General features: G+C 51.4%; 2 protein-coding genes across 3 annotated transcripts; both read right to left on the bottom strand.

Moving 5' to 3' along the window:
* Nucleotides 1-394: 394 nt before the first annotated feature.
* PV10_01327 (uncharacterized protein) lies at nucleotides 395-5,403 on the bottom strand. Its single transcript, XM_016365522.1, has one exon. It carries the CDS (start codon nucleotides 5,105-5,107, stop codon nucleotides 530-532), a length of 4,578 nt encoding a protein of 1,525 aa, XP_016229171.1. The 5' UTR covers nucleotides 5,108-5,403; the 3' UTR covers nucleotides 395-529.
* A 145-nt stretch (nucleotides 5,404-5,548) lies between these two features.
* PV10_01328 lies at nucleotides 5,549-10,831 on the bottom strand. Of its 2 annotated transcripts, XM_016365523.1 has the most exons (6): nucleotides 9,912-10,831; nucleotides 9,813-9,843; nucleotides 9,216-9,761; nucleotides 6,781-9,156; nucleotides 6,634-6,729; nucleotides 5,549-6,574 (listed from the first exon to the last, which is right to left on the bottom strand). In XM_016365523.1, the coding sequence occupies exons 1-6, from the start codon at nucleotides 9,999-10,001 to the stop codon at nucleotides 6,084-6,086; spliced, it is 3,630 nt and encodes a 1,209-aa protein (XP_016229172.1). In that variant the 5' UTR covers nucleotides 10,002-10,831; the 3' UTR covers nucleotides 5,549-6,083. The 2 variants fall into 2 exon arrangements, with proteins under 2 accessions (XP_016229172.1, XP_016229173.1); XM_016365524.1 differs by having other exon boundaries at nucleotides 6,781-9,761.
* Nucleotides 10,832-12,829: the final 1,998 nt, after the last annotated feature.

A 12,829-nucleotide genomic window follows, 5' to 3' on the forward strand; every position in this document is an offset into this window, starting at 1 on the left:
ATAGAGTCTGAAGTAGAAGGCAAAAATTGATGGTGATTTCGTAGTCAGGCAGACGTGATACTATCTTGCACTCTCAGTCTGTCATTCATTCACTCGGTCCAAGTACCCCTGTTTTGGTGACCTGAAATACCTTAAAGACAACAACGGAGATCAATTCATTCGCAGACAATCGTACGATATAACCATTCCAAGTCTTTAGACTTCCTGTCCATGCTACCTTTCTGGTATACATATATCTGCCTGTATCTAATCAATCATACAAGCGAGCGAGACCGAATCACCGAAGTCTCGGTCATATCGGTCTTCACTTGGACTGATTCACCATTGATCGACATTCTTTTATGGATACTCTTCTGCCTGGCGATCAATTGCAAGGATAACCTATAGTCTCATTCCAGGCACCAGCAGTCAATCGATATTCCTAATGATATATTGTATTGTGTTTGATATGAATGTCAATGATACACCCCATCGTCTCACAACACGCTCTTTCATGGCAACCAAACTACCTCGTCAATGAACCAAGACTTCATCGTTTGAACATAGCCGTTGCATCCTCCTTCTTCCAATCGATCTCCAGGCTTGACTCGTAAACACGCTCGATGATCAGTTTCATCCGGTCCCATGCATGCGAATATCGAGTATTGCACTCTTCCAGAACCCTCGCAATCAGCACTTTACTTCCTGCATGTGACGACAGATCTTCCGCATCCGTGAAATGTTTTTCTACCCGCTTCTTCAACGTCTCAATACCTTTACGCATCTCCTTGCCATCGTAAGCAGCGAGGATCTTCTTGGCCGAACTTCGAGAATGGCTGGGTTTGTTGGCGATGGTCGCATATGAATCCGTCGCCTTCATCAGTGCCTCGGTGCTCTCCAAAAAGTCGAGCCACTTGCCCAATGGTCGACGGATCACCGCGTCCGTATATTGTGCGAGATGCATGACCTGATCGTGAGAAGCCTTCTCTGACCATTCCTCCAGCACCACATTGTGATGCGTTTTGACTTCCTCCACGAAAAAGTTCATGTTCTCGATCAGAAGGATATGGTAGTTGAGCGCTTCCTTATCTTCGGGATCGCCTCCGCTGGGAGCGTTCGAATGCGCGGCGCCCCCAGCGGACGCCGGGTGGTCCTTGGCGATAAAGTTCAAAGACTCCCACATGGCTTTGAGAAGCTTGATGTAACCATCATTCACAATGAATCGAATTTCCATCGTGTCGTGGTGACCAGGAGACTCTGGTGGTAGCATGTCCTCAATCGCGGCTGCAAATTCCGGAAACACTCTCATAAAGGAGATCAATCCCTTCCTTTTCTTCACCTTGACCTTGGTCTCCTCAATTGCCTTGACTTGTTCGTCCACAAACTTGTGGAACAGTCCCGTCAACCGTTCGTGCAACGTGCGCACAGTCCGGCAGATGAATTCTTGGTTGGTTTCTTCATACTTGTTCAGACACTGTTCCAATGACAACAAGACCCCAACACCCTGCAGCTGATCCATCTTCAACACCCACTCTACCAAACCCTGCAACTCCATAGGCCAAAATGAATAGATTCCTTCCGTCGTGTTTTGAACAATCTTGGCCATGTCTCGATCCGGATCATACAACTGTTTCGCCTGAAGATTCGGGAGTTTGCGTTGTTCCGGTGCACTCGACTGGATCACCTCGGAAAAGTCGGTATTTGACTGCGAGTCCAAATGGAAGAATTGCACGATAAAGTTCTGCTCCTCTGCAATTGCTGATGCTTGCTGCTGGAGGACCGTATCAAAAGTCTCCCACGCCTCGGGTTTCCCATCTTGCTTACCCCCAATCGACCGCCGGAGAGCACTTGTCTTGACTGTTCGGCCTCGCTTGACAGTGAGCTTTCGAGCAGCCGTTGATGTCAGTGACTCGTCGGATTTCTCCTTCTCTTGGTGCGTAAAGAGGATTTCCAGCTCCTCTCCCGAAGGTTTCCTGGCAGACTTTCTCATCATCATTGCATGGTCCCGGAATTGATCCGAGTAGTTTTCCTTGAACACAATCTCATAATTTCGTATCAAGAGAGACCATTCATATTGATTGACCTCTCTGACGAACAGCATCGTAGGGTTATACACCCAAAGTTCTTGTCGTGACGCATTGTTGACTTTGAGGTTGAGCGAGATCAATGAGGAAGAACTGTTGCTCGGCAGGTTATCCTCGCTAATGCGTTGCCTTGCATTCGCGAACATGGCTTTCATGAACTGATTGTATCGATTCATAAACATGAGGCTCTCTTCTCGATACTCCTCTTTCTTCTGCCGCACCGCCCGCATTTGGCCTATTTCGGTGTCGGCATACACGCCTAAACCAGACCTTTGCGTTGATGAAGCATTGGCTTGACGAAGTTTGTTTTGACGAATCTCGGGGTCGATAGTCAGCAGTGCTCGATACAGTAATGAAAGTGATTGCTCGATCGCCTGGACACCAGATAAGCTGTCAATTGGGGCGGATTGTAACGCCCGCAGGTCTTGAGAGGATATTGTCAACGTCGTCAGTAGATTCTCAAGTTCACTCTGGAGCAACTTTTGATTGGCGGTTTGAACTTGTAGTCCCTGTCCTTGAGCTTCGATATACTCAATATCATCATGGAGGGTGTCCAGTTCGTGTGCGTACAAAGTCAAGAGTCCATCAAGCTCTTCACACTCGGCGATCGCCTTATCAAAGGCCTTCGACAGTTCTTGAACTTTGTTTTCTTGTTGCTCGACATGGCCTAGCCACCCGCTTGCTTGAGCACGCCCAATTTCTCGACGGATGTCCGTTTCTAGATCTTCGACCTTGGGATGATGTGACAGCCTGCCTTCCCAGCCAAACTCAGTCAACAGCTCATTGAAGTCCGCTCCTCGGCCGTCGAGAACCCGTGGATCAATCCCCAACAAGAGGCAGTGTTTTTCAACTTCGGCTTCCAATCGTTGACGCCGTTTTCTCTGGGGAGAACCTGACCGAGCCTTTTCTGGCGATTCAGGCTGTGATTGAGCCTGGTCCACTGGTGCATCCAAGGTTGGAGCGGGTATAGCTTTGGCAGGAGATGCAGTTGATTGTATGCTGTCAGTTGTTGCCTGTCTTTCGAGTTGAACTCTTGGAATCGTCTCTGAAGCAGGCTTGGGCGTTGAAGGCCGATCTTTTTCGACGACTGCACCCGAATCAGTAGCGCTATCTCTTTGACTGTCAGAGCTCATTCCTCGAGTCAACGGCGCAGGCACGACACTTGTGATTCCATCTGGTTCATTCGAGGTCTTCTCTTGTAGGGCCTTGAGGCGGGCACCAGCACCACCGGAACGTGGTTGGAAGGCTTGGGTGGCGGCTGCCGCCAGAGCAGCCCTCCGAAACTGGTTGGCAATATCCTTGCCCGACCTTTTCTTGACCATGGGACCTAAGCCAGGACGGTGTTCTTCTTCAGGCTTTGGTGGAACTGGGACAGTCTCTGCCGGCTCGGCGACCATAGCTTCATTTGTGATTTTTGGAGAGGCTTTATCCGCTCCAGGAGACTCATTCATGACAGGCTGCTCTGGTGGAGGCTGTACTTGTGATTCCTGGGTCAGAGGCGGTATTTGCGGCGTCTGTTTTGAGTCGAAATAGCCCTTCTCGCCCTTGGGATCGATGTTTTCAAGGGCACTCGGGGTTCCAGCTGGAGTTACAAAGGTGCTGTTACTCTGACTTGGAGGACCGGTAGGCTCGACAGGAATGGGATCTGCAGATGGAGTAGATGCAGGTGTACCCTGCCTGCGCTCCGGTAGAGGTAGTTCCACACTTGTCGCAGGAGTGGCGGTAGGCGGCTCTGGCGTTCTTCGTTCAGTTGTGGTCGTTGAATGTGCGGTACTGGGACGAGGACTTGAAAGTTGATCAGGGCCGGACGCGTTGCGATATTGATCAGAATTTGGGGTAGATGCAAGTCTTCGAGACGAAAAGTCAAGGGCGGCTGGCTTGGATACATTCAATCCATTAGGCATCAGGCTCGACTGGTCTGCGGCTAGCTCATTACGTCTCAGAGACGACTGTGAGGGTTGAGGGCTTAGAGAAGGTCGTGGTGTGGGTTGAATGCTACTTGACAATGATGCCGTTCGATCCTCATTCTGGACATTGAGGGATCCGTATGGCTGCTGGGGCCGAGGAGATTCTCGCGACTGCATAGTCCATTCTGATCTTGCGGAAAGAGGTGGCACTGCTCCAGATGATGGAGGTCGGGGCTTGTATTCATTCCGGGCAAACGCCCCCTGATCCTGTGAACCGACACGATTACCGTCTCTGCTGGGAGGTGGATGCATAGGAGCGTAGGGCGACTGTGGGCGAGCTGCACTAACTGCGGGAATTATCGGCGGAGGCTGGAAATGATTTGAGGGTTGAGGAGAAGGAGTGGCTCGATCCGAAGACGGGATGACTGGAGAGAAGGTCGACTTCTGTGCAGGAGTAGGAGTGGCTTGCGCAGATGCTGGGGCAGCGGTCAACGCGTTGACTTCTTGTGCCGTGAAGCCTGTCAACTGTGGTGTCTTTCCACCGGTGTATTTGCGATAGATCTTAACCAGGCTGGCGATGAAGAAATCCTTTTCCTTTTGCGTCGAAGCGTTCCAGAAGTATGGTTTCCCCAAGGTGACAGTGAATCCGGTGTTGGATGCCCACTGTTTTTCCATCTCTTGTTGACGGTTGGCAGGAACGAGGGCGACGTAGGATAAAATGACGGAAAGGTCTTCCAACGGCCATGTCTTTCCTATAGAGAAGGAACCGTTCGCATTTTCGCGGGCCTTGTGGACACGCACCTTGCCGGATCGGCGGACAGCAACAAGAATGACTCTTTCCTTCCTGTTCTGTGGGTTGGAATCGGGAGGAGGCGGGGAGGATGGGTAGGCGGCATCTTCGGAGATTTTGACGTGTGTAATGTAGGATTCAATCTGCATGCCATCTGGATCTCTCTTATTGAAACAGCTTTCAATGATGCGCCTCTTTTCATCTTCGAATCTGGCAGCGCGATTCTGGTTGCTCTCGGTCAGCTGGAGTGGGGGTCTCAGTGACTGAGAACCTAGGGAGCCATTGCGGTCTGAAGAGGAGTGTGGAGCAGGCTGACGGCTCCCAGAATACATGGTCTGCTGGCTCATCGTGAATAGCGGTAGGTCTCATGGCATTATCTTTCGTAATGCATGCAGGGAAGGTGCTGATAGTTCATGATTTATCTCGATGTCGCAGAAGGAGAGGGATACGGCACGAGCGGAGGAGGAAGTCTGGGAGTTGGGCTTCGCGTCTCAGGTTGGGCGTATGCGGAGGTCTGGTTGGCGATGACGGTGAATGTCGGGGGTGGGGAGAAACCGACAGGGAGGGAGTATGATCACAAGTTCGAATGTTCTAATGATGGCGAAGAGTGTGTCAGCGGTGACTGGCAATGAGTGAATTGTCGTGGAACTTGTCTTGGTTGTGGATGGAGGATGATGGATGATGGACGAGTCTCCCCCAAAAGGATATGGCGCTAAGGCCCAAACAGGAAATCTCCACACATGTCCAAATAGGAGACGAGAGTTTGATATATCAATATCATCAATATCATCAGTATCATCTTCATCAACCCAGCCTCTACAACAGGCAATGTGTCCTCTACGTCCGTCTACACACGTGCAGATTCAAAATTCCAAGTCTCCGTCTCCAAATCCATGCTATTATAACCACTTTTCGAGGTTCGCCTGCTCGCAAGAACTCTCACCTCGCTACTACGCAGAATCAAAATCTTTGGACTGACGATCCAGAAGCCTCCAATGCAGTCAACTCAGTCTGTCCGTCCCGCTCCACGCTTTGAATAATTCCCATCGCATCGCTTCCTCATCCCATATGGAATCCCGTATGCCTCGCCACATGCCCAGTGTCGTCCCAGGTAATCTTCGCTCAGGTAGTCGACATATATTACAATACACGGTACCCGACCCTGTGTCAGTCCGAGATGAAATCCACATGCATGTCATTGGGGGTATTCCTTCCCATCCATGACCCTTGAATGAATTCGCCTAGATCCACCTTCATCAACAAGTGGACAGGTCAAATCGAAGTTCTGGAAGCACCTCTCCGGGGTCGTATCCAAACACGTGTCTATTTCCCAAACAATCCGTCGCAATTCTCCACCATCCATGTCACAGCCTCGTTCTTCATCTTGGTATCGCTCAATTCACGGTTGAGACTTTCAGGCCTCATGATTGTGGGCGCAAACACCACAGCAATGTTCGTGCTGGTCATGAGGTTTTCCTTTTCTCGTTGTACCACGCGAGTGAGATGTCTCATCAGATATTCCAAAGTTTCGTAGTGAACACGAGGGAGATATTCCAGCGCTGCCTGCATCGCTTCGACGCGTTCGTCTCGATCCTGTATTGAAATTGTCTCCAACAGCCGATCGTACACTTCGTATGTGATGAGCGGATTCGGCAGGCGACGGAAATACTGTTTGAGTCCCGAGGTTACGGCATGAATGTCCAAGTCTGGATCGGAGAGGTCAAAGTCTTGGTGTGGATTTTCAAACCAATCCTTGACTTGTTGAACCTGGGAATTGCCCCCAGATTTTCGGTATATACCTTCCACATCCATACCTGTGCATACGGTCAGCATCTAGCTTCCTCCAGAATCAAGAACATTAAGATGGACTTACCTCGAGATTCCACTTCCTCAACACACGTCTTGACAATCGCGGGGATAGCTGACTTTTCGTACTCGGCGCGTTGCTCGAGATCGGAGCCAAACAATTCTGTGTCGAGGTCAGTAGACCGACTTGCTAATCGACGCGTTCAATACTTACGTGATGCCTCCACCAGTAGAGACGGCGTGCTGTTGTTGCTCTGCATGGCGTATAATCCATTCGGCTTTGTGCCAGATTTCTGGTTGCCAAAAAAGCCAAACCCGCCTTGCTTCGCGGGCTCTGCATTCTTGGGAAGACTCGAATATTCGTGTCCTCCTGATGTTCCTAGGCTTCCATACGCTCCATTCTCAGCGAATTGCAACTCACGGTTGTAGCTCTGCTGTGTTGAAGAGAAGGCGCCTTTGATGCCCTTGGTCACCCCTTTGCCGACCTTTTGAGCTTTTCTCCAGTCAAACTTCTTGGCTTGTCCCTTCTTTATATTTACCACATGAGGGCCCTGGAGTACTGTGACTGGCTCTGCTTCTCCCGCCTGGATAGTACTGGCTGAATCCACCACGGTGGCGTCGGTCGAGAAGTTGCGCAAGTCCCGACTGTCGAGTGATATGTTGGATTTGTCTTTGTGGTGTGAGTAGATGCCTAGTCCATTCACGCCAGCTTTGGTCTCGGGCTGGGTGGTGCCAGAGTTGGCCTTGTATAATCCTTGAATTTGATGAACGAGCTGGTTGTTGAGCTCGGCTAGCTGTGCATTCTTGGAAGACAGTTGCTCAAACTCCATGAAGCTCTTGTCCTTCATCTGTGTCAGATTCGCAATCTCGTCCACGAGGTCATTCCGCTTCTGGATCGATTCCTCAATCTGGGGAGCAAATGAGTTCTTCAGTCGTTCTAATGCTTCTGCGAAATCCCTCAGAACGGCATTGTTCATCTTTCCGATATCAAATGGTTGGCCCGTTCGCTTTGCCGCAGCAAGGTGATCCGTCAGGATTTCAAGCTCACGAACAACAATTTCCTTTTGGGTGTCCAATACAACCATGGTGGAGCGCTTTTCCTTGAGCTCAGAATTGACTTGTTTGATGTTGACTGCCGACTCCAACTGAGTCTCCAACTCAGCAATCCTTTTCTCTCGCTCCACGGTTCTCTGCCTCTCGCGCCGCAATTCGTTTTTGAACCATGCAAGCTCGTCCCGATGTTCGGGCGAGGCAGTGCTAGGGCTACTGATTTCTTGACCAATTGAGGTCTGAGGCACCGCTGGCGACCTAGGCCATCGAGATTGAGAAAGTCTTCCAGTTTTGTCACTATAGCTGCGGCCATGTCGCACTGAATTGGAAACCCTCTTGAGGAAAGAGGAAGCTTGTTCCTCATTGCCCATGATTCGCGCCATGTCTTCATCCATGGTGAATTCTCCGCCAGTGGAGTATCTGGGAAGTCCGGGCGACTTTTCGCCCTCGCCGCCCTTTGTCGAGTGCACCGTACTGACAGATTGTGATCTGGAATGCTCCGGTGGCGGTAATGGTGGTGCTCGAGGGTCCACAAATGATGTTGTGCTCGTCTTGCCGCTGATGATCTCGGACGCCTCGAGGGGGTTGTCGGCAGTATCAAAAATGCTCTTGGACTTGGGGGTCCCAATAGGTGCTGATATGACCTTTCCGCCATTTGCTCGTTCGAGGTCGGCGGGTGTTGGCGTTCCTTTTGGTGTAGGAGAGGACCCTCCATTGATGGCAGCACTCAGGGTCGAGGGAAGATTGGCTGCAGCGCCGACCTCTTTTCTCGTGATTGTTTGCGGTCGTTTGGCGCTGTCAAGTGAATCGCCTCGTTTTGGCAGAGCCTGCAACAAGGACGATGCAGAGAGCTGTGGAGGTTTGGGAGACTCGTTGCCCTGGATCCTGGGGCTGGATTGGCTCGAAAGTCGAGGTGTAGAGAAGCCATTATCTGAAGGGGTGGCAAGATCTGGGGGATTGAGCAGCCGGTTGGTAGCATACTGTTCGACCGGGTCCCCCGTCTCGATTCGGGGAGTGGTGGATTCCGAGCGTGAGACGGGGCTCAGACGCTCAGGCTTCTTCGTCCTGGGCGCCTCCTGTAACTTGAATTTGTCACTCGTGAGCAGGTCATTACTCGCACGAGGTGCAGTTGCCTGGCGAGTGGAATCCTCCGACTTGCGGACACGGTCCGGGACGACGAAGGGTGAGGCGCTTGGTGTGGTAGACCCACCAAAAACCTCCTCGTTCTTCTGTCGTGCAAAGTCGTTGACTTCTCGAGAGGCCTGTCGGCCCTTTTCCTGATATGCTATATGTGGACTGGCAGTGGCTGGTTTGGGGGCCTGAGCAGGTCTATTTGTAAAGTAATCTTTTGGTCTCTCCTCATTTCCGCCTCTTGGTGTGGCCTGACCAGAAACACTTGGAGATTGGGAGGAGGGTTGAGGGGTAGGATCAAAGGCCAGGGGAATCAAGAACTCTTCTGGGCCTGTATTGATGTCTGATCGTTGCGACATCATAGAATGGCGGTTTGTTCGGAAGGTTGTCGAAGGGAGAGTCCGCAAGTCTGAAGAGCAAACAAATTAGTGGGTGTAGGAGGGGAGGCTGGATTATAGAATGACAAACCGCGATTGGACTGATCTGCAGAAGATGGCCTGGAATCGACATCTCGTTGAAGCTCGGAGATGGTCTTAGACACGGATTGAATATCAGGGTTGGGAGAGTCCTGGTATTCATCTGAATAGGGAGATTGCACCTCTGGGACAGGGGCTGGTTTGCGTGATTCTGGAGGGGGAATTGCCGGGAGGGATTTGTCGTAATGAGTCCCAGGACCTCTGGACTTCTGTGATGTAGCCTTTGCGGACTTTTTGCGCCTTCTAGCCATGAGAGCTTCGTGGCAGTCCATACAAAAGATGCCTTGAGACGTCCGGGCGTAGCGAAGGTTTTCTATTTTTCGCTTGCAGTTGCGACATTTGAAACAGTTGGCGCAGAAAGCCTGGTCGCCTGTCAGAATAGCCAGATCTTCTATCTTGTTGTTGCAGTTGCTGCAGCTATAGGTGCAATTGTTGCAGATGAGAGAACCGTCGCCGAGGAGGAGGAGGTTGGCATCGGAGTCGAGAAGGGTTCCGCAGGTGTTGCAACGGAAACAATCGATGTGCCATCGATTGCCAGCTTGAACATGGTTAGTGAAGGAGACGGGCGGTTGGGGTTGAACAGGCATACCTAACTCAAATGCCTTTCCTTCCTCGAGAATCTGCGGGTGTAAGCCCACGTCAGCCATTGTCTATCACGACTCGAGCGTGAGGATAAGTATCAACTCACCTGTCCACATCCTTTGCAAGGAAAGGGAACTTCGTCGGGATCCAGAGGAGAATCTGGAAAGGCCATGGGTGACTCCATTGCGGTTGCCATGACGGGCTATGGTGTTGCGTCCCAAGGGCAATTATGGTGTTGACGACAGGTCATGGAAATGAAAAGATGTAAGCCCCAATCACTGCAACCTTTTCTTGCACCCAATCTCGGAAGGATAGTTCATCAACAGCCGTTTAGGTGCGAGAAGTCGAACCGACTTGGGTTCATGTAAGACAGTGAGCGAGTGGAATGTTGTTTCTAGGTCCGAGGACTTCTCTGCCGGCCTGCAGCTGAAACACAGTGATTGAGTGGTTGATGATGGGTTGGAGAAACGAATGGCGCACTGCGGGAGCAGATGCCGTGGAGGAGTATGAGGTTTTGTTTGGGACCAGTCAATGGAGATGGTTGGCCAGGGATGCCGCAGGGTGTGACGAACTGTGGGTGGGCTTGTTTGGAGATGTTTGGTCGGTGAGATTATATGTGAGGGGGTTTGAGGGTGGACAGATGGGAGAAGAGTCAGCCCGTGTCAAGTCAAAAGTGAATAAATTGTAGTCAAGGGTTCTATAGTCAGCGCAGGATAGAACACGCTGCACAGTGAGGTGGTCCAGGGGATTTTCGTTATCTTGGTCGTGGGTCGCGTGGAATGACAAGACGAAGATGAAGAAGCGCTGAATACGAGCAGGAGGGGTTGAATAATGGTACAGTGGAGGAAGGTTAGGGTGAATTACAGGCGCGCCTGATAGAGGGAGGCCGTCTTGGAGGAGGAGGAGGTCGAGGTGATGGTGATGGGTGGAGATGAGGATGAGGATGACGGTGGTGTTTTTGGTGTCGGTGACGAGGAGTGTAGGTATGGTGGTGATCGATCAGGTTTGACTGACAATACAGGGAGCAATCGTGAGGTGAGTGCAACTGTTTCCAGCAAGACTTGGTAGTAGCGTCGAGTGCTGGTTGGCGAGCCACAGAGCCTAAGGGCCCCTCTGAGCTTGAGTAGTTTGACCACTACTCTTAGTCGACGAACTACGATCCATTGCAAGCTAATCGGAGAGCGGTTGAACCAATTACAAGGTTCTGGGTACTAGGTTCTACTGGGTAGAAGATTGATTGCCCTTGGAGCATTGGGGGAGGGGGGTCCAGATTCCAGAGGGCTGTGAAGGCTTAGCGTTGCCTGTCTCGGTGGTCAGTCATTGCAGTATGGGTTAGATACATATTGTTCTTAATAAAAATATGCGTGAAGAACCCGTGCAGATTACGAGGAGCCACAATGAAAATAGCCCCTCGACCCACACTATGTACTCCGTAGAATCAACGGAAAGCTCAGGCCAGTGAAGAAGAGGGGACGGCAGACATTGAGGATTGGCGAAAGGGCGCAATCAACCTGGGCTCGTCTAGCCGCTGGCAGCAGGTTTGGACCATATGGGGAGTGAACTGGCGCGCTTGGGTGACTGGGAGTTAGGGAGTAGACTTATGCAACAGACACACGCAGGTAACGTGTTGCAGAAGGCGAAAGCTGACCACAGGCTTGCCCCCAGTGACCCCAGTGCCCGTTCGCCGCCCAAACGCCTCCCATGGCCTCTTTGGTAGACCTGCGTTCCAGGGTGCCTGAGGACGAATACGGAGTATGCGTTCACCCCAAAGGCTGATCCACTTGTGCGCCATACAGCCCATAAGGGTAAGCTCCAGGGTCCACCTGATGTTTTCGCGGGCGAGGTGGGACATATCCCATGCACAAGACATTTAACTGAGGGGGAGCCTGGAGGGTTCTATTGGTTAGCGGCCAGGCTTGGGCCAAGGGGGATGGTCGAGCAAGGCAGCTTTAGGCTCTTTTAGGTGGGCGCCGGGCTAACCCGTGTCAATGCCTAGGTACCTTAGTTAGGTACGCATACGCACAGGCTTGGCCACGGTCTCGCGTCAATTGGTCTCGAGATGTTCAGTTGGGGGCTTGGGTCCATCAAACCTAGACTACGGTAGGGACTTTCACTACGGAGTACTTCATAGTGTGTAGCGAGGTGGCCAGGTGCAAGGTTCTCCAAGGCACAAATCGTAGCCTCGACACTCACCGCAATTCATCCACTGTGGGAAATGAATGCTGCATTAAGGGGTTGCCACCAGGATGGCGACTTCATTTTACTACGTTGCCGTTACTACTATTGCCAAATCGACTTGAAGCACGGGGTTGCCTGTAGATTGACGATGCTGCAGAAGCATCAACGCACATCTCCTTTGCCCTGCATATTTTAATCACAGTTGAACACTCGAGCTTCAAGAAGAGGGCAGACTTTAGTAAGAAGGCTCGATCCACCTTGCCACCATAGCAATCAAGAAGTGGTCTTTGTGAAAACTGGTGTCATGTCAGGTCTTTTGACATAATCCATCCCAGTCTGGAACAGCAGTCCTGACACCTGGGCACAGTGGACAGTGGGAGTTGTCGGGGAAAGTGGGATCTTCTACCTCCAATTGAGCCACGTACCATTGTCGATTCCTGGCTGCCATGGCCATGGGCTCAAGAATGCCGGTGTGATCTTCGATGCCTAGTCACTTAGTGTACTTACAGTTACTGCATCTTCGGCGTCATTGCTGTATAAAGTGCCTCCTCGGCCCTCCGCCTAGGCGAGAGTAGGTAGATAGCCAAGGTACTTCAGACTTGTACATGTGTGACGCCGTGACAGGTACAGTCCTCTTGTTTGCACACGCGTATATTCACTGCAGGCTTCCGGCTTCCGGCTTCCTTCATGGTATCACAAATCCATCTGAAGATACATCTCCACGTGGTCGTCCGGACAGACACATCAAAAATACGGGGTGCCAGGCAGTGGCAGTCGAGAAAAGAAGAAGAATAAACCCGTCCCTCCGCACAGACTGTAACAGGCCAAGCCACCTCCTCACCCCTG

Source organism: Exophiala mesophila (assembly GCF_000836275.1).
Source record: "Exophiala mesophila strain CBS 40295 unplaced genomic scaffold supercont1.1, whole genome shotgun sequence".
In the NCBI taxonomy this organism is placed as follows: domain Eukaryota; kingdom Fungi; phylum Ascomycota; class Eurotiomycetes; order Chaetothyriales; family Herpotrichiellaceae; genus Exophiala; species Exophiala mesophila.